General features: G+C 40.3%; 2 protein-coding genes across 3 annotated transcripts; both read left to right on the forward strand.

The window, feature by feature from the left end:
* The first annotated feature begins 348 nt into the window (after positions 1 to 348).
* Positions 349 to 8,401, forward strand: rdh12l (retinol dehydrogenase 12, like). 2 transcript variants are annotated; one of them, XM_085763189.1, is made up of 7 exons: positions 349 to 526; positions 762 to 874; positions 3,848 to 4,003; positions 4,100 to 4,204; positions 7,388 to 7,597; positions 7,741 to 7,933; positions 8,210 to 8,401. In XM_085763189.1, exons 1-7 carry the CDS (start codon positions 513 to 515, stop codon positions 8,310 to 8,312), a joined length of 894 nt encoding a protein of 297 aa, XP_085619315.1. In that variant the 5' UTR covers positions 349 to 512; the 3' UTR covers positions 8,313 to 8,401. The 2 variants fall into 2 exon arrangements, with proteins under 2 accessions (XP_085619315.1, XP_085619316.1); XM_085763190.1 differs by lacking the exon at positions 349 to 526 and adding an exon at positions 617 to 688.
* A 1,493-nt stretch (positions 8,402 to 9,894) lies between these two features.
* LOC146966903 (uncharacterized) lies at positions 9,895 to 18,467 on the forward strand. The gene is made up of 6 exons (XM_085763234.1): positions 9,895 to 10,158; positions 10,320 to 10,473; positions 11,276 to 11,436; positions 11,620 to 11,826; positions 11,971 to 12,152; positions 12,389 to 18,467. Exons 1-6 carry the CDS (start codon positions 10,098 to 10,100, stop codon positions 17,927 to 17,929), a joined length of 6,306 nt encoding a protein of 2,101 aa, XP_085619360.1. The 5' UTR covers positions 9,895 to 10,097; the 3' UTR covers positions 17,930 to 18,467.
* The last annotated feature ends 1,206 nt before the right edge of the window (positions 18,468 to 19,673 follow it).

The following is a 19,673-nucleotide window of genomic DNA, read 5'->3' on the forward strand; positions in this document are numbered from 1 at the left end:
TAACATGAGCAGATGTCTCATAGATAACGAATTCGTCCTTTATATCTTCTTTTTTCAAATGTCAAATTAGTTTTAACCATCACCTCCAAAATTATTTTATTGATAAGATTCCAGGTTAGATAGCTCCAGTTAGATTCTTAATAACAAGCACTAGCCTACTTTATAAGAAAGAAAGAAAGAAAGAAAGAAAGAAAGAAAGAAAGAAATGTAGACATGTAGAAATGACAGGTCTGGGCTCCCCACCCATTCAGTGTAGCCTGTAGAGGGCGGGGCTTATCTTCGACTCTAACCAATCAGCGTTACTCGAGAGCGACGGGCTCGTGGCCGATTGGTTTAAATCCCAGTCGGTCAAAGATTACGAGATTACATGAAACCACATTTCCGCATCGCCAATATTCAATCTTCTGACGTTGTTTGGGGAAGTTTAAAGAGTCGTAGTTTTGACCAAAACTGAGATAATATTTGTTATCACGTCCACTTCCCCCCCGAGCTGAGTGACATCATAAGGAGCCATGCAGACGATGAGGTGAGGACGCTTCTTCTGTTGTGAAATATCTTCTACACGTCTATAACGTTACACGTTGTGTAGTGTTTATGTTAAAGTGACAAATAGTCTGGTGTTGTTAGTTTGTTGACGCAGTTTCTTTCTCTCTCTTTGCCGCTATGTGAGGGAGTAACATGTGTTTCTGTAAGTATACTCTGTCATGACAAACTCGCTCTGTTGGTTCCTACAGTTAAAGCTGATTTCTCAATCTCCTCAGAAACTTCTTCTGGCCCTGGTCCTCTGATGCAAGACTGGATGGCAAAACTGTGCTCATCACCGGAGCCAACACCGGGATTGGCAAAGAGACAGCCATCGACCTGGCCAAGAGAGGTTAGACACTGACATTATGAATGAAAATGATCAACTCTTGCTTCACCCAGGACCAGCCCTGACCTCGGACTTCACTTTTCTGCTCTGTCATGCTCACGTAGCCAAAAAAAATTCCAGCAGTCTTTTGTTTTTTAATGTCCTGCAAGGAAATGTTGACTTTTAGCCTAGATAAGGGCAGCACAAACTTACTATTTTAATGAAATGTTTCCGCTTGAGTCACCTGCAAACAGGACTCGTTACATTTGTGCACACGTTCAGAAAAACAAACACACCTGTAGGCTACCACACTTATTTTCAATGCCTGTCATTAATAAATCTAAAAATAGCCTACTGTCTGTCTGAACGGATTATTCTGCTTAAAACTAATGAATACGGTTCAAATGCCCCCTTAATACCCCAAACTGTACAATAAGATCATGAAAGTTACTTGGAAAATAAAATATTCCAAATGTGGAATGGGATTATGATTGGGATGATGATTGGGATGGGATGATGATCTTTATTCTTGGTAAAATAATAACAGCTGGGAACTCTAGTATAGTTTTAGTAGCTACAGAATGAAATGTGCAGTAGTAGGCTAGGCTACCTAGCTGGATGTTTTGCAAACATTAAAACAGAGCAAACTGAGTTTTGCATGCACTTGTGTAAAAAGTTTCTTTTTACACATTAAAAACTATTGACTTAAAGGGATAGTTCAACATTTTGGCAAATTGGCCCATTGCCATAATCGCTATAGTCATAGCAGTAGGTTCGTTACCTTTAATTGTCGGTGCAAGCTGTTTTCAATACGGCGGAACGCAGCAGCTGGCTGCTCAGAGCTACGCTATGGAGGCTAAGGGAATTTCTTGGTTTCCCTCATTAAACTCATCAAATTCAACATCCCAAAACTCCACAGCGCTTTTGTAGACAAGTTGTGAGCTGCACAACCACCACGCTATGAGATAATGACGGAACGATACGAAACGGAGCCGTTTTCGAGGTAAATACAGGGTAAATACGGAGACTACTTGCTGAAAAACTGTCCCTGAACGCAACGCGCATCAGCGGTTTTGTATGAATTTACCTCGAAAACGGCTCCGTTTCGTATCGTTCCGTCATTATCTCATAGCGTGGTGGTTGTGCAGCTCACAACTTGTCTACAAAAGCACTGTGGAGTTTTGGGATGTTGAATTTGATGAGTTTAATGAGGGAAACCAAGAAATTCCCTTAGCCTCCATAGCGTAGCTCTGAGCAGCCAGCTGCTGCGCTCCGCCGTATTGAAAATAGCTTACACCTACAATTAAAGGTAACGAACCTACTGCTATGACTATAGCAATTATGGCAATGGGCCAATTTGCCAAAATGTTGAACTATCCCTTTAACAGAAAAAAAGAGATGTGCTGCATTCCTTCAAGCATTCTGGCATAAAATTACTGATACTAATGAAAACTCTTTTACAATTGTGTAAAACACATTAGATGTAGCATTTTCTTGTTTTGACAGGCCTGAGGAAGCCCCACTCCTGTTTTTTTGCAGTTAAAGGTTATACAGTTATTGATCATCTCTGAGTCATCAGCCATCTGTTGCATATGACATTTTATCATTATATCCGCCACCTTCCACTGCCTGACACATTCTAATTTGTTGGCCTGTCACACATCACTGCATTGAATAAGATGTGAGCAGGCAACACTACACTGTACAAGGTGTTTGACTCAGCCACAGACACCAGAGCTTTAACCAAAAGTGATTGATTTTTAAGGTGTTGGTGACCAGAAGTATTAATTCTGAACCACCAGTCACATTTGGGTAATGACTGATTGGTGGTCTATTGGGTCATCAGTCAAGAAAAGTGTCAGTAATATTCTGTAGTCTCACATTCAGCTAACTTGCTGAGAATTAGAGGATTAGTACCAGCTAATCCTTCTCCATCAAACCAGTTAGTGTTTACTCTAACATAACACACACTAAACAACACTAATTAGTTGTCAACACTTTGTACAGCTTCCTGCAGCACAAGCTCTTAAAACTGTTCACTATGGTATTAAACTTTTGGGCAGAGAGTCGTATAGTAGATGAGTATAACTCCAGCATAGCTGTAAATGTTGCTCATGTCCATCATCTCATATATTTGGATAAGGATGGTAGGATGTTTTTTGGGGGTTTTTTTAGTGTTTGTATTGTGTTTTCCACAAAAAAACAGTTTTTCTGTGTTTAGTGGACTTGGATGAAAGCAATTTCCCAGGTGCCCTAGATATCCACAAACTAAATGTGGCTCCATCGTCAGGGGAAACTGACTGACTGGCATCCTGAGAGCATCTTTAAGTCCTAATGTGACTTAGAATATGGAAATGCCAGCAGTGAGTGTGTTGTATTTAACTTTAAATTTCAATTTGTTTAAATTCAGGCATTCAAGTCTTCCATATTTCACAGTATTTGAGTAAATACACTTGAATATGAAATAATTTTAACCTCTTCTAGATTAAATTTAAATAAACAGACTACAATGGTGTTATAATCAAGAGGCTAACTCCTGAAGCTGCTTAATTCAATCTAATTTTATTTATAAAGTGCTCTTCATGCAATAAAAACTTTTTTTTTCATGCAATGAAAAACATGCAGCACAATGTGCATGAAAGTCACAGATACTATCCTACATCTTCTTAAAACTATTCATTTTCCATGCAGCTGCCTCAAAAAGTAGTGTGATCTCTGAAAATCGGCAGAACAAGATAAACAACAATGCAAAAAACCTCAGAATAAAGTCAATGTAAGTAGATTAAAGAGGGAATGTTGTGTTGATATTGAATACTGGTCTGCAAATATTGAGCATCCAGTAATACACACATTCTGCCATGAGTGGGTGCTGTCTACTCAGTCACCCAGCATGCATCTGTTCTGTTGATTGTGCATGCTTTCAGATAATAATTATATTCATAATGACATTCCTTCTGTTGTGGAATTTCATTGATGTTGTGTTTCTCTGACATTCAGGAGCAAAGATCATCATAGCGTGCAGAGACATGGAGAAAGGGCAGGCCGCTGTGAAAGACGTCATCCAAAGCTCGAGCAACGAAAACGTCGTTTGTATGAAACTGGACTTGGCGGACAGCAAGTCCATAAAAGAATTTGCTGAAGCCATCAACAAAGGTAAACCTGGTAGTTCTTTAGAAAACCTGCACACGGAAGGGTGTTAAAAACCACAGTGTTGTAAACTTATTTTTTGTTGATGTTCTTTTACTGTAGGAGAGCCGCAACTCAACATCCTCATCAACAACGCTGGCGTGATGGTGTGTCCTTATGGGAAAACAGCAGATGGCTTTGAGATGCAGATCGGTGTCAACCACATGGGTAACTAATTAAAAACATTTTTATCTCCCTGGTGAGGAAAAGGATTGTTTAAAATATTAAACTATTTTGTACTGGATTTTCTGTCATGTTGGACTGTCAGCATCAGCAAATCGCTGCAGCTCTGATTGCTTCTCTGTTTGCTGCTTTCGTAAACACAGTTGAACCAGTCACGGCCCCTGCTGGGAGCTACCAGGGCCTTCAAACAAGTCCACTAGGAAGCATTTATTTATTTATTTTCTTTAAACCTCCCACTTGGCAGCTTGTGTTCTCTCCACTTCCAGTAATAGCTTGAATTGAGCAGCGACACTTTCTTCATGCAGCAGTTTTTAATAGATTCACTGGGGGACTGTAATTTCAAACCATAAAATACATGATAAACAGACCGTTAAGAGCAAAGTGGATATGGGAAACATGAGTGGGCTCTATTTTATATTTTGTGTCAAACCCGTCCTTGTCTGTTTACAGCTGTGTGTGTTGTGCTCCCAAATTTGGCGGCAGTATTCTGTTGCTGTTAAATATTGATTGGTGTTGATATTATCCGAAGCTGCTGTGCTGATGTCAGATAAGACAAATTATCCCACAGTAAGATAAAGACAACAGTTTAACAAGCTGCAGTCAGAACACTGTATTCTGCCAACGTTTACAGACCACAGATCTACTGGCTGAGTTTTAAAGGTATAATGTGTAGGAATTCCCCCCATCTAGCGGTGCGGTTGCGTATCGGAACGTATTCTTGATGCTGCATTCACGTGAAATCGGGCAGACGTCAGACAGACAACAGACGCTGCATGTAACAGGATAAACAAGCGTCTATGTAAACAAGTGGTCCGACAGCCACTGAACGTAAAAAATGGCGATGCAACATGGCCGCCTCGGTTCGGTGCGTCACCCACTTATGTATTTGTAACGACTTGTAACAACTCATTCTAAGGTACGAGAAAGCTTTCATTTGTATGCGGGTGTGATTCCACTTCAGTGAAATACGTATTCATGAAAGCAATATTTGATTTTTGCTAATAAAAAGCCAAATAAGTTACATACTGGGGCTTTAATTCTAATTTTAATTAGAGCCACGGGCAATCGCACCGGGCACTGGTCCCAACAGCGATGAAATAGCTGCAGGGACCAGTGCCCGACAGACTATTAAGAATGGAATAGATGGGATGTGAAACGAAAGACATTTATTGTGAACAAATAATATTTTTGGCGCTTAGGCCCCAGGGAGTAGATCAGCTTAGAAGACAGATTGATGAATGTGAAGCTTCTATCTGAAGAGGACTTCCCCCGGGCCCAGACACTGGTGGTGGTAGAGATGATGCCTGCTGATATGGAAGCCTCCGGACTGAGATGGAGATGCCTGGGTCCTGATTGAGGAGGTGAAGGGGAGGAGGTGGGTCGAGAATTTTCTGCGGGCTGGTTGACAGCTGAATGAGAGTAGAGAGAGAGCACTTTTAAACATGACAGCTGAAAGCTGATTGGAGGAGGAGAGAAGGTGGCAGATTGTGATTGGATGAGGATGAGTGCTGAGGGGTGTGTTTCAGAGAGAAGTGGGAGAGAGGAAATGACTCAGTGAGTGCTTGGAGAGATAGTCTTCCTGTCTGAATTTTGGCTAAGCTTCATGTGTTGAAATTACAGTCCTGAGTAAAAAATAAAGTACAGATTCATGAACCAATATTTTAAGCGTTGACGATAAAGTCTCAGTTGTCAAAATTGTCTGTATTATCTGACTTGGTGTCCCCAGTTTGTTTGTGACCTAAGGCACAATGCTGAAGTATGTTCAACCACCAACATGTTTTTCTTTAGAGGAGCTATGACTTCTCTCTTCCGTTATGAGCTGACATGTGAGGACCATGAGCATAATGATGACAGAGTGTACGTCTAACCAAGGAACTGAAATTTAATTCCATGATAAAGAAAACCAAGTTTGTTTTTTTTATCATTTGAGGTGTTATACACGCTTGTCCATGAAGTTTATGGAAGGAATAGGGGTAGGAATAAATTTTGTTTTCAGACACATCACTCTCTTTATTCCTATTATAAAGGTTAATTGTGGTTTAATTTTCACAGTGATATGTTGAGAAGAGACCGATCAATAAAGTTTTAAAGATATACACTTTATCTATCAAGAATTAATCACATTGTTACAATCATTTCATGAGAAAAGGTTAAAAAAATGTTTTATTCCAACTTTATGGGCAACTGTCTATAAGGTGCTATATATAGTTATGTGCTGTCATTCAGCCAGTTTTACTCTGAATCAAAATGTCTGGGTCACTGATTTTCCACAAAATTGAGCCAAACTCTTTGAACATATGTTGAACCCCCAGCATTAGGAAGTTTTTAATATGGAGGAGCATCTTTGTAATGCAAAGTTTGCTCTGGATACGAAACAAAAAGGGACATTGTGTAACTTCTCCTGTTATCTATTCACTATAATCGATTATCGATTATTTAGTTCAAAAGTCTGTTTTTCATTGATCAGTAATCCCCCCCATCAACAAAGTGAAGTGTTCCTTTCAGCTCTGAATTTGCTGTTCATATCATTCATCATTCATATCATTCGGCTCAGGTGGAGGTGGCGTCTGTGAAAAGTCACCGTGGTAACGCAGTGAGGAGGAATGGAGCGTTACACTGATGCTGCATTCACCTGCAGTCGGGCAGACGGCCGTCGGTAACAAACCAGATGTCATTTTAGACACAGAAGTCGAGAGAAAGCCGGTAAAACGTGGGTCAGGTAAACAATACCACATCGCCATGACAACATATTGTCACGTGTATTGTTTTGCCTGGTGCTGACAGACCACTTGTTTACATAGAGGCTTGTTTATGCCGTTACGTGCAGCGGCTGTCGTCCGTCTGCCGTCTGCCCAATTTCACGTGAATGCAACATGAAAAATACGATTGACGGCCCCGGTTCGAATCCCACACCGAGCGAGCGGCCCTATCCTGAGTGTCATTCCCCCCCTCTCTGCCTCCCATTTCCTGTCTCTCTCTCAACTATCCTGTCCATTAGAGGCAAAAAAAAGCCCCCAAAATGTACAAAAAAAAAAAAATTCTCAGAAGCCTTCTGTCAAGTTTATCAAGTGGATAATTTTGCTTGATTTATGCTACAAAAGGAATGCAATACCTTTTTTTCTGTTCTGCTTTCTTAAACTTGATTTTCGTGTTCCTTTTGTTTTCTAGGTCACTTCCTATTGACACATTTGTTACTTGACCTAATTAAAAAATCTGCACCGGCCAGGATTGTCAATGTCTCTTCTGTTGCTCATGCCTGGGGCTCCATGAACCTAGAAGACATCAACAGTGAGAAGAGTTACGACAAGAAGAGAGCCTATGCCCAGAGCAAGCTCGCCAACGTCCTCTTCACCCGCTCCCTGGCTAAACGACTAGAAGGTGAGGATCACATCTTTGTTTCTCAGGTATTTTATCCTATTTGACTCAATGTAGCCAAACTTTATCTTCTATTATTTCCACCACAAATCCAGTTTTGACCATTTACAGTTCTATTGATCAGGCTCTCACTTTGTTTTATTCAGGCACAGGTGTGACAACGTACTCTCTCCACCCTGGAGCTGTCCGGACTGAGTTATGGCGTCACCTGAACGGCCCCCAACAGTTCTTATGGTTGATGGCCACTCCCTTCACCAAGAACTCTGTCCAAGGAGCTCAGACAACCATTTACTGCTCCGTGGAGCCGTCGCTGGAGAAGGAGAGCGGTGGATACTACAGGTCCTACTTCCTAACATACTGCAGAACAGATTAATACAGTCCATCCAAACCAAAACATTTCCTATCTAATAGGGCTTTATGATCTGTGAACTCCCACTTTCGCCAAACCTTTGATTCAGATAAGGACAAACTCCCTCACAGTTAAACCTTTGAACCAAAAAACAAGGGAGTGGAATACCAGTGCAATGAAAATATGGAGGACAATATTTATCTATTGTGATGAGTTAATCTGTTTCCATTAAATTTCAATTTGCTCCTCTCTGTGTTTACCAACAGTGACTGTGCTCCTGCAAACTGCTCAGCAGCGGGAAAGGACGACGATGTGGCGCAGAAGCTGTGGGAGCTGAGTTGTCGTTCACTCTCCATAACGTGGGAATGAATCAACAAGCCATTTTACAGTCTGATGGGTTTCTTCACAAATCAGTGGAGTTCATCTCATGTCATCGAAATGATGCACCAACTGTTGCAGTTATATATATATATATACATATACAGTATATATATATCTGTATATTTTTCTAATGGTGTGTTTTGCACATCGTAATTATATAGTACTTACACTCCACAGCACTGTTTCTAAATAAGAAATAACAAAGTATATACATGAAGTTTACGTCTCCAATCTTCTACAGAAATGAACACAGGCTCTTTGTGAGACTTTCACACTCGTGTCAGCTTACACTTTACTTTTATACTTCACTACTTTTCTACTTATCACAGATGATTTTCTGTACTGCTGTTTTTTAAACATTAAATACATTGTAACACTCACACTGATATTGTTCCTGTTCCTGTTTTCACATGTTTGGTGCTTTCGTCCAGCTACAAGGAAATTTCATTATATGTCCTTTTGATACGTTTAATATCTGTTGGTGTTGCTCATCTGAGGTTGTTTCTGTTGTTCCAGCCTCAAAAAGGTAAAATTTCTTCCTCATTAAGTCAACCGGGTCATGTCTTTTATTACCAACAACAGTGGCTCTTAGTACTTTGACAAACACTAATAAAAACACCCTTTAATAACTTTAATACCACTATAAGATCTGTGTGTGATAAAGACAATAAAACAAAGATTACGGAGAAATACAATCACAACACTGAGAATTTATAACGGAACCAAACTACTAAGATGAGACTGCAGTGTTCATTAAAACTTATTAATAACTTACCAAACTTAATCTTCTCTTAAAAGGTGATGCTGTTTTGATTTATTTTAGGGGAATTACTGATTAAATCTAGAATAAGTTGTTAATGGTAAAATATTACAATAGACAAATAAAACAAAAAAGCTTGTAAATCTTTTTTAAAAATATGCTATGCATATATTGATGTATGCTTTGAGTATGTTTGAAGTTACACAACTTTACATTGTTGGTGGTATTTAGAAGCTGATGATTGACAGGATATTTCAAACACATCTAAAGGCTGTGATAAAGCTTAATGTGCTCCGGTTTGTTTCAGTTTGTTTTTCCACATCTCCATTCACCTTGACCTTGGCCTATAAATTAAGACACATTCTTACTCAACGTGTATTATGTATATTATGTAAGGTGTTCAAATATTAATAACATTGTTGAGTACATAGTCTATTTTTTAACAGCAACTGTTAATTGAAACTTTGTAAAGTTTGGTTAATTATTATAATGATTAATGAATTCATGAAGTTTAAGAGGAACTAGTTAGATTATTTGAAACCAGATGAATAATTATACACTGAACTTCTTGTATTGATTGGTTGATTATTAGTTATGGAAAACTGCAATAAGCTACAACACAACCTATAGTCACCTCATACTTGGATAACATATTGATTTACTCATTGAATTTGGTCTAATCATTTGCAAGGCACCATAAATGTGTGCACTGAGCTCCTTCATCTCCATGGCCACGTATACAAGCAATCATTAATGTTTCATAAAGAAAAGAGGCTGGCAATAAGAATCTGCTGCAGGTCCGGTAGTGATAGCATCACTGGAGGAGACGGCAAACGGTATGGATGTATGGATGACCTGGTGCATGACTACACTAGACTAACTACACAGTTTTACTGAATAATAACTACAGTATATTCATATCTGAATGTGATTGTGCCTGGAGGGAAGAGGGATGTTGACATGATGGTGCAGTAAAGATTTTTGATTTTCTGTCGTAGTGATGTAGAGTCAGGATGGAGGAAGGTGAGGCAGACAGTATCGCAGTGGTGGGCATTGGATGCAATTTTCCTGGTGGTAAGCCCCATGATCTGGGAACTTTTTCTTTTTAAATTTCTTTTCTTTTCTTTTCTTTTCCATTTAACTTGTGTATATGGAATCGGACGATTACAAAATGCTAAATACAAATAGTGGCCACTTTTCATTTTAAATTTACATCTATGTATGTTTCCAAACAGGTGAAGGTCTTGACAATTTCTGGAAGGTTCTTGTGGATGGAAGAAACTGTTCAGTGCCAATTCCTAAAGAAAGGTTTGACCTGAGCAGCTGGTATGACCCAGACGACAACAAAGCGGGTAAATCCCGCACAGCCAAGGCTGCTCTTATTAATGGGTAAGGTCCTCTTACCTTACTCCTTTACCTTATCTCAGTGTTTACATTTTTTGTAATGGGTAAAAAAAAAGGAGGGTTTTATTGTTTCTTGTGGATTATGATAGTCTTTCATACATAATTGCAGTCCAAAGCCCTTTACAGAAGATAATCTCATCAAAAACATCACTGGACATGAGGGGTAATGTAATAAATAGCAGTGCAATAATATAACAATGGTATAAAAAAAAAACGTATAAAAGAAATGAAAGATTTATCAAGTAAAAGCAAACTAATTTAAAGCAAGATCATAAAACTGTTCCTTAATTCTACAGTCAGGGGTTACCTGTCTGATTAACAAACCTTGGGTGCATTAAAACAAAAGGCTGCTTCAGCAAAAGAAAATGTATTGCTCATTTTTGGAACATCCAGCCCCGCTCTGTGCCACCCGAGAGGACAGAATGGACCATGATAAGCAGGCGCTAAACCACGAAAATATTCTTAACTCTAAAACAATTTGTGATATATGTGTTGGTAACAGAGAATATAAGTCTATAGAAATGTTTCTGTATTCTCTTTTTCCACAATTTTTCCAAGTGTTGAGTGATTGTGATAAGGTCAAATGTGGCTCGTTAATGATGTCACTGATTGTAAATTGACACCAGGTGTGTGGAGTACATAAAAACTTGGGTTTGAGGTGTGTTTGAAGAAATGTGATCTTCTCATGTCTTCCTTACACGCTAAAACACAAATACAGTGAAAAGGGATTAAGAGATGTGTGTAGAGAGAGAGACTAATCCCAGTGTTTTTGGTCCATTGTTTTCAGGTTTAATGAATTTGACCACAAGTTCTTTGGCATCAGTGACAGTGAAGTGGAACAAATGGACCCTCAACAAAAGCAGCTCCTTCAGTGTGTTTACAGAGCCCTGGAGAACGCTGGGATTCCTCTGGAGAAGGCCAGTGGGACCAGGACAGGAGTGTTTTTTGGTGAGGCTGCAAAAACCTTCTGGCTTTTTCTGACTAAATAAAGATCACTTTCTGTATAAATGTTCACTGGAACAAATTTAATTGAACAATTTTTATATTTCTATCCAATTTTTAACACAAATACATCACACTTACAATAGCAACTTTATTCATTTTTTAATTTCTTCTTTCTTCTTTATGTAGGTCTAATGAACAGAGATTATGAAACAAATGCTGCACATGTGCACCCAAGTGTGATCAACCACTGGACTGGCACGGGGCTGGCTATGAGTATAGCAGCAAACAGAGTCTCGTACATCTTCAACTTTACTGGGCCCTCACTGTCCATAGACTGTGCCTGCTCATCCTCCCTGGTGGCTCTTCATCTTGCCTGTCAATCCATTAAACAAGGTATGTATACAGAACACATATCTACTGACAACTTTGGAAAGCAACCTATTATACACCTCTGTACTGTGATTTTTAGGCTTTGTGTTAAAAAGGCCATTAGATTATTATGTAGTGTGCATAGTCAAATCTGTTTTATCTTATCAGGTGATTGTGATATGGCTGTCTGTGGGGGAGTCAGCTGTATCATAGAGCCCAGAGTATTTGTTGCTCTCAGCAAGGCCAAGATGATCTCACCTGAAGGGACCAGCAAACCTTTCTCCAACAGCGCAAATGGCTACGGCAGAGGAGAAGGCTGTGGGGTGGTTCTCCTGAAGCCTCTGAAAAAGGTCAGAATGTGTGGAAAGTGATGACAATTTCCATTCCTTATATGATCAAATAAGACCAATGCCAACTGATAACTTATTTCTAAGTATTAACCAGTCTGAAAAACACCTATAAATTTAAAGTTTAATTGTAGGCTACTAGTTCCTGTCAACCCTGTTTCTCCAAAACACATTTATATATGATTTGAACAAGGATTAAAAATCACAATTTTATTATGTTTTGACTTGTTGCACAACAGGCAATACAAGACCATGACCATATCTGGGGTATTATCAGCAAAACAGCCGTCAACCAAGATGGACGCTCAGTCACTCCAATCACCAAACCTTCCAAGACACAACAAGAACAGCTGCTGAGAAGAATCTACTCAGAGTCTGATCTTGCAGATGTTCAGTACATAGAGGCACATGGGACTGGAACCCCAGTCGGAGACCCAACGGAGGCAGGAAGCATCTCAAACGTCATTGCTAAAGCCAGAGCTCCTGGTTCAGGTGTGCTGCGAATTGGCTCTGTTAAAAGCAACATTGGACATACAGAATCTGCTGCTGGAGTAGCTGGACTCATTAAGGTTCTGCTAATGATGAAGCATGAGACCATTGTTCGCTCTGTCTTTTATTCTGAGGAGACAGCCAGTGTAGATACCAAAGCCTTAAACATTAAAGTGCCAGCAGAAGCAGAAAAGTGGGAAGCCTCTGGTGCGCGAATTGCAGGGGTGAACAACTTTGGCTTTGGGGGTACAAATGCACATGCAATTGTCAAACAGTACAAACAGCCACTTGTTAGACAAAAGATTGACGAGACACAACCAAAGTACTTTGTCATTTCAGCAAATTCAGCAAAATCTCTCTCTCTGACGATGGAAGACACCATTAGACAGCTAGAAGCAGATAGTAAAGTTGATCTAGATTCTCTGTTGTACACCTCAGCTTGCAGAAGAAGCCATCTCAAACACAGATACAGAAAGGCCATCATGGTATCATCTGTTGTCGATCTTAAAGAGAAGCTAAGTGCTGCTGTAAGCAAAAATGTCAGCCCATGCTACTTGAATCCGAGGTTGGTGTTTGTATTCTGTGGAAATGGCCTCACTTACCATGGCATGTGCAAGCAGCTACTAAAAAATGAGCCTGTGTTTAGAAATAAGATCAAAGAGATCGCAGAGCTCTTTCAAAGGTTGAGTTCACTGAACATCCTGGATACACTTGAAAGTGAGTTTGAGAGTAGTGACTTGAAAAACCCAGAGGTTGTACAACCTTTACTCTTTGCTATCCAGGTCGGCATCTCCACTCTGCTGAGACAATGGGGTGTGAAGCCAGATGCAATCCTTGGACACTCTGTAGGCGAAGTTGCTGCTGCTCACTGCTCAGGCCTCCTCTCTCTTGAGGATGCAGTGAAAGTCATCTATGTCCGCAGCACCCTCCAGAGCAAAGTCACCGGTGGGAAGATGCTTGTGATCAGCAACATGGATGTATCAGAGGTAACTGCTCTTCTCCCTCGTTACTCTGGTAGGGTCTGCCTGGCTGCATTCAACAGCCCACAGTCTTGCACCCTCTCAGGTGACGCAGATGCAATCAAGAGCCTCCATGAGGAGATGAGAACCACAGCCAACAGTCTGAATCTGTTCCTCCGTGTGCTGGATGTCCCTGCTGCTTACCACAGCCACATGATGGATCCAATTCTGCCAGAAATCAAGACCTCAATTGGCTCCTTACAAATGAATGAGCTCAACACTGAGTTGTTCTCAACAGTAACAGGCAAAGAAATCCAACAGGGAGATTTCTGCACAGGTGAATACTGGGCGAGAAACATTCGTGAGCCAGTCGCTTTTGAGCATGCAGTGAGATCTGCAGTTAAAGGTATGAAGAACAAAGTCTTTGTAGAGGTAGGGCCGCGAAGGGCGCTACAAAGAAACATCATGGAATCTCTGAGTAACGACACAGCTGTACTAGCCTCAGTGCTGCCAGAGAAAGACCACGAAACAATCATGTCTGTTGTTTCCAAGTTGTTCGAACTTGGTGTTCAAGTAGATTGGAATACCTTCTACAAAGGATACAAGACAATGCCACTGCCTTTCCCGAAATACAAGTTTGATTGCTCAGACAGAGATGTTATCATTGGAGCAGCACAGACAAACACAGCAAGCAATCATCCTGTGCTCTGTCAAACAAGTGAAAGCAACATTTTCAGCTGTGATCTGATGTCCAACTCTTCTTTCTACCTGAAGGAGCACAAGCACAACGACATACCCATCATCCCTGGTGCCTTCTACGCAGAGTTGGGTTTAGCCGCAGTTATGGCCAGTTCCAAGCCAAAAGTAGCTCTTAACTCCCTACAGCTCAGTGTCAGTTTTCACAGCCCATGTGTTTTGACCCTCAATTCACCTGATATGAAGGTACAACTGGATCCAACAGAGAAAGGAACTAGTTTCAGGGTATTCTCCCCATCAGCAGTTTATGCATCAGGAACAGTTGTCTCCCAAAAAGTGAGGTTGATTGAGGAGCAGCACATTTCACTAAGCTCTATCTACAAAAGATGCAAATCCATTGTGAGCTTTCAGGAGTTCTACGGGTATCTGTTTCAGGGAGGTTTTCAGTACGGAGACGTCTTCCAGAACAAGGCAAATGTGCACTACGGAAAGGATCTCAAAGAGGCTTTTGCAGTTGTCTCAGTTCCAGAGGAACTGCGATCTCAGTTGCATGACTACTGCATTCATCCTGTCGTGTTGGATTTTCTGATGCAGCTTCTCCCAATTACAGTGGAGCACATTTTCGCTGGTAGACCAGGTTTTCCAGCCAAAATAGGACGTTTGACAGTGTTTGAACCTTTGCAAGAAGAGATGATTGTCTATCTGAGAGCAATTGATGTGGGCATTGATCACCTTGAGGTTTGCGGCTGCTTCACAGATAAAGAAGGTAGAGTGTTGGTTGAAGTTAAGCATGTGATAATCAAGTATCTTGGCAGCCGCTCTCATGTGGTTGAGGAGTACTTCTACCATAATGCCTTCAGTGTCCTCCCTAAAAGAATCCCATCTGCTCCACTTCCTAAAGCTTTGGTTTTCTGTGACCGTATTGGGATCTCTAAAGGCCTGCAACAATATCTGGACCCGAGATCTCAGTACATTTCGTTCACTCCTTCAAAAGATATATTGAGCCATGGCTTCCCTTCTTTCTTGGCAAAACTAGACATCACAGACATTGAGAAAAACTTTGATGAGGTCTTGTTTTTGTGGGGCAAAGAAAACCTTACTTCTCTGGCAGCTGATGCTGTCCTGCAGAATTTGGTGAGCTGCTGCGAGACTCTCCGCCAAATAGTCCTTGAGCTCAAGCAAATTAACTTCCCACACTCCATCAGAGCAGTAACCTACTGTTCATCTGACATCACAGTTGACCACATAAATCCAGGGTTTGCTCTTGCTGGTATGACAAGATCATTTGCTGCAGAGATACCAGACCTTTCATTTCAGCTGATTGATATTGGTTCAGTCTCTGCTGAGGACATTGCAGCTCTGTCTGAGGTCTTACAATCATGTCCTTGCAGCAGGTACCCGGAGTTGGTGGTGAAAGATGGGCAGATTCTGAAACCCTCCATTGTCCGTACTCCACCTGAAATCACTGACAGTTCAGGAGGAAGTTTTACCTCCACAATGTCTGAGCCGTGCATCCTCCAAACAGCCGATGCACATAAGATTACACAAGTGAGTGCCATTCGCTTTGACGAGGAAACCTTGCCAATCAGTGACACATATGTTGAAATTCGACCCAGTAAAATATGTGTTCATTCATCTGATTACTTCCCTGTCAGTGCCTCACATTTGAAATTTGGTGAGACGCTGTACTGGAACAAACAGTCGTCACAGAATCACAAGCTACTGGCTCTTGATTTCAGTGGTACTGTCACAGCAGTTGGAAAAGATGTCAAGAAACTGAAAGTGGGAGACCACATTGCTTCCTGTTATCCAGTACTGGCAGCAAACAAGCTCAGGGTTCCAGAGGATGTGTGTTACAACACCAAACGATTCCCATTCCTTCAAAAATCACCCTGTGTTTCCTACTTTGTGCTAGCATGGGAAATCCTGCAGCGAGCCTTGCCCAGAGGCAAACATCACCTGGGAATCATAGCCTCCATCTCTGACTCAGCTCTGGTGAAAGTCTTGACACTTGCGTCTTATAAATCAGGCTGGAATGTGGTTGTAGGGGCACAGTGCAATGGCTCTTTTGTAGATGTCTACCAAATTGATGTATTTGTTGTCCTGCCTCCATTTGATGACTCCCTGATTGACAAAATTTGTGATTGTCCAGGTGTCAAACGTGTTGTCGTCATCTGTGACTCTCGGACACAGGGTTTGGTCACACAGGACCTGTTCCACAGTGTAAAGGACAATGTTCATGTGCAGACAATTCAAATTCCAGTCATTTTGCAAAAGGGATCCTTGAGTGCAAAAGGCCCAAACATTCATCAGTGGCTGAAGTCCTTGAACTTGAGTGCAACATTTGCTCTTAAAAACTGCACCTTTCAGACCATAAAATCTGACAGCATCAAGAGCTTTCATGTTGAGAAACCCAAGTCATACTTCAACACAAAGAAACTAGCTGTTCTGGCTCTAGAAAAAGATGCCAGCAGCACAGTGTCTGAGATTCCATTGCTGCCAACAAAAAAGCAGCTTTTCCTAAAGAGGGCAGTGTACATAGTGGCAGGTGGTCTTTCCGGTCTGGGGTTTGAAACTGTGAAGTTCATCTCACAGAGAGGCGGCAAGTATATTGTCATACTCTCCAGAAGCAAGCCCAACCATGAAGTCCAGCTCCAGATACACAATATAGAGAAACAGTGCGGAAACTGTATCACTAGCATGGAGTGTGACATATCTGTCTTCGAACAGGTGCGCAAGATTATCAGTGCCATTGGCCAGAGGTTCCCTGGCTGTCCAATCAGAGGAGTGTTTCACAGTGCTGTTGTCTTGCATGATGGGCTGATTGAGACCCTTGAAAGATCCCTATATGAGAAGGTTCTCAAACCAAAAGTGAATGGTGCACTAAACCTGCACCATGCAACGCAACACTGCCAGTTAGACTACTTTGTGTGCTATTCCTCCATCTCAGCCTTTCTGGGAAATGCATCACAAACCAACTACGCAGCAGCCAACACATTCCTTGACATGTTCTGTCAGTACAGGCGCAAACTTGGGCTGCCAGGGCAATCCATCAACTGGGGAGCTCTGAACCTCGGTCTCCTACTGAACAAAGAGCATTTTCAGCGATTTCTGGAAGCAAAAGGGATGATGGTGTTAAATGTGGCTGAAATTCACAAAAGCCTGGAGCAATGTCTTATGCTTAATCGACCCCAACAGGCTGTTTGCAGATTTCATTTCAGAAACATCAGGTACAACGTCCTTTCTCAAAATGTGGCCTTGACCATGCGCCTGTCCACGTTAGTTGAGGAGGCTTTCCAAAACTTCAAAGAGGCAGATTCTCAAAGTAAAGAAGCTGAATCTGTGTCACCAAAAGAGTATGTCTTCTCTCTCCTGAGCAAGACCATTGGCATGGATCAGAGTGAGCTGAAAGATGAATCGCTTCTCTCATCCTTAGGTATTGACTCCATGCAGGCCATGACTCTGCAGAATCTGATCTTTCAGGAGAGAGGTGTGAATGTGCCTTTGGTGAAACTGTTGGATCCCAATGCCACAATATCATCAGTGGTGGCTATACTGAGTGGGGAAAATGTCACTGATACCCCAGTGAGTAGTTATCACACTGAAGAAATGGAGGATCTTTTGACCAGATTGTAAAAATGACAAAGGTTTTAATTTCTGGACTTTTTGTATAATGTCTTGTTTATTGTTTTCTTACTGTTGAAGCTTTACATTACTACATTTTGTTTTACATTGTTGTAACCATACAATGTTATTTTACTCACTTTTTTGGAGCTCAATATTGAAGGGGTGTTTTGTATCAGTTTCAGTCATTCACTTTATTGATATGTTCATGAAGAAAATATCAAAACAGTGAGCATTTCAATTCAATGTAAATTGTATAAACTGCAACATATTCAACAGTGAATAATGTTTACAGAATATGGACATTCATTTGTGTTATTTTATTAAAATTCAATCAATTTTAATCTTTAGAGCCAGCTTAGTTTTTCCAAGTCTGTGATAGGATCCTAATCAACTTACTTTTATCAGCTTGTTTTATATTCAATCTTCTTCGCAAGTCATGGAAAGTTCTTATCACTAATACTGTAGCTCAATGATTCTGGCTGATGATTAAGTTTATGTTGATAATGGAAAAATGAATATGACACAGTATTGTGGTATGCCCTATAAATGTGGGTGGCATGTATAATTAGCCGATTCGACGAATCTATTACATTAAGTGGACAGAGACATTGTTCTCCTGGAGGACACTGCACTTCAAGATAAGACATGCAAATAAAACCAGAATGGTCATGATAATTTATTATAAAAATGTTGACACCAATGTTTTCCCACTTAAGAGTTAGAAATATTGCTTTTAACACTGAAAACTTTTCTGGCCATCATTATAGATTGAAAATGTTCACCAAATATTTCTTACATCTAGGCAACATGTAGCCTATGATGTTTTTGTTTCATTATGACACTATAAATTAAGCTGCTGATTTTGATTTGATATATTTGGTTTGCATCGATGCATTGACATATTTGGTTTATTCTTCTATGCTTACTTTTTTTTTTTTTTTTTAAAGTCAGCTTCAGTCTGCAACATTAATGTTTACCATCACCACAGTAACACATTCTCAAAATGAAGGTTGATTTAACAAGGAGACTAAAGAGTCGTTATTGAACATTACAGAACAACCAGAATGTAACCCCCAGATTTTACAAACTGGAAATTAATTGTAAATGATTTGGTGCTAAAATGGATCAGTTAATATCAATTGTATCAATATTAAATTATTGCAACTGTTACAAGCAACCACAAGATGTCACACTTACCCTAGTCTAGTGTATCCATGTGTGCTTCAATATGCATAGCTAACTTATGTTTACCAGGAAGGAATTTATTAATAATCTGAATCTTCAGTCAAAGGTCAATGTCTGAAATCCTATCCTAACTTTTGACTGAAGATTCAGATGATTAATACATTCCTTCCTGGTAAACATAAGTTACCTTAATGCCATCCATTATCATCCACAACATAATCTAAAGTCTGTAGCACTTCTTGACATCACATGAACTTTATCTTACCCAGGAATCAATAATGATTTTCAAACTTGATTCTAATACCTTTACTTCATAATGTCAGTCATCTTGAGGAATGATTTCAATCTTGTCAAGCTAATAAAGCAACAATGGATGAAAATCCACTGGGTGTAAAATGGGGACCACAACCTGTTATAAATCAAAAACTACCCCAAATTTCTAGTTATTCACCCAAAGACCTTCACACAAAACACAATGAGTTCATTTGACACTTTATTCAAAACAGCTGCATAAAGTAGGCTGTATGAATCTCTGCTTGTGCTTGTTCATGTATTTTTATCACAATTT

This window comes from Trachurus japonicus, chromosome 20 (assembly GCF_045865225.1).
Source record: "Trachurus japonicus isolate A0001 chromosome 20, Traja_1.0".
NCBI classification, from domain to species: Eukaryota; Metazoa; Chordata; class Actinopteri; order Carangiformes; family Carangidae; genus Trachurus; species Trachurus japonicus.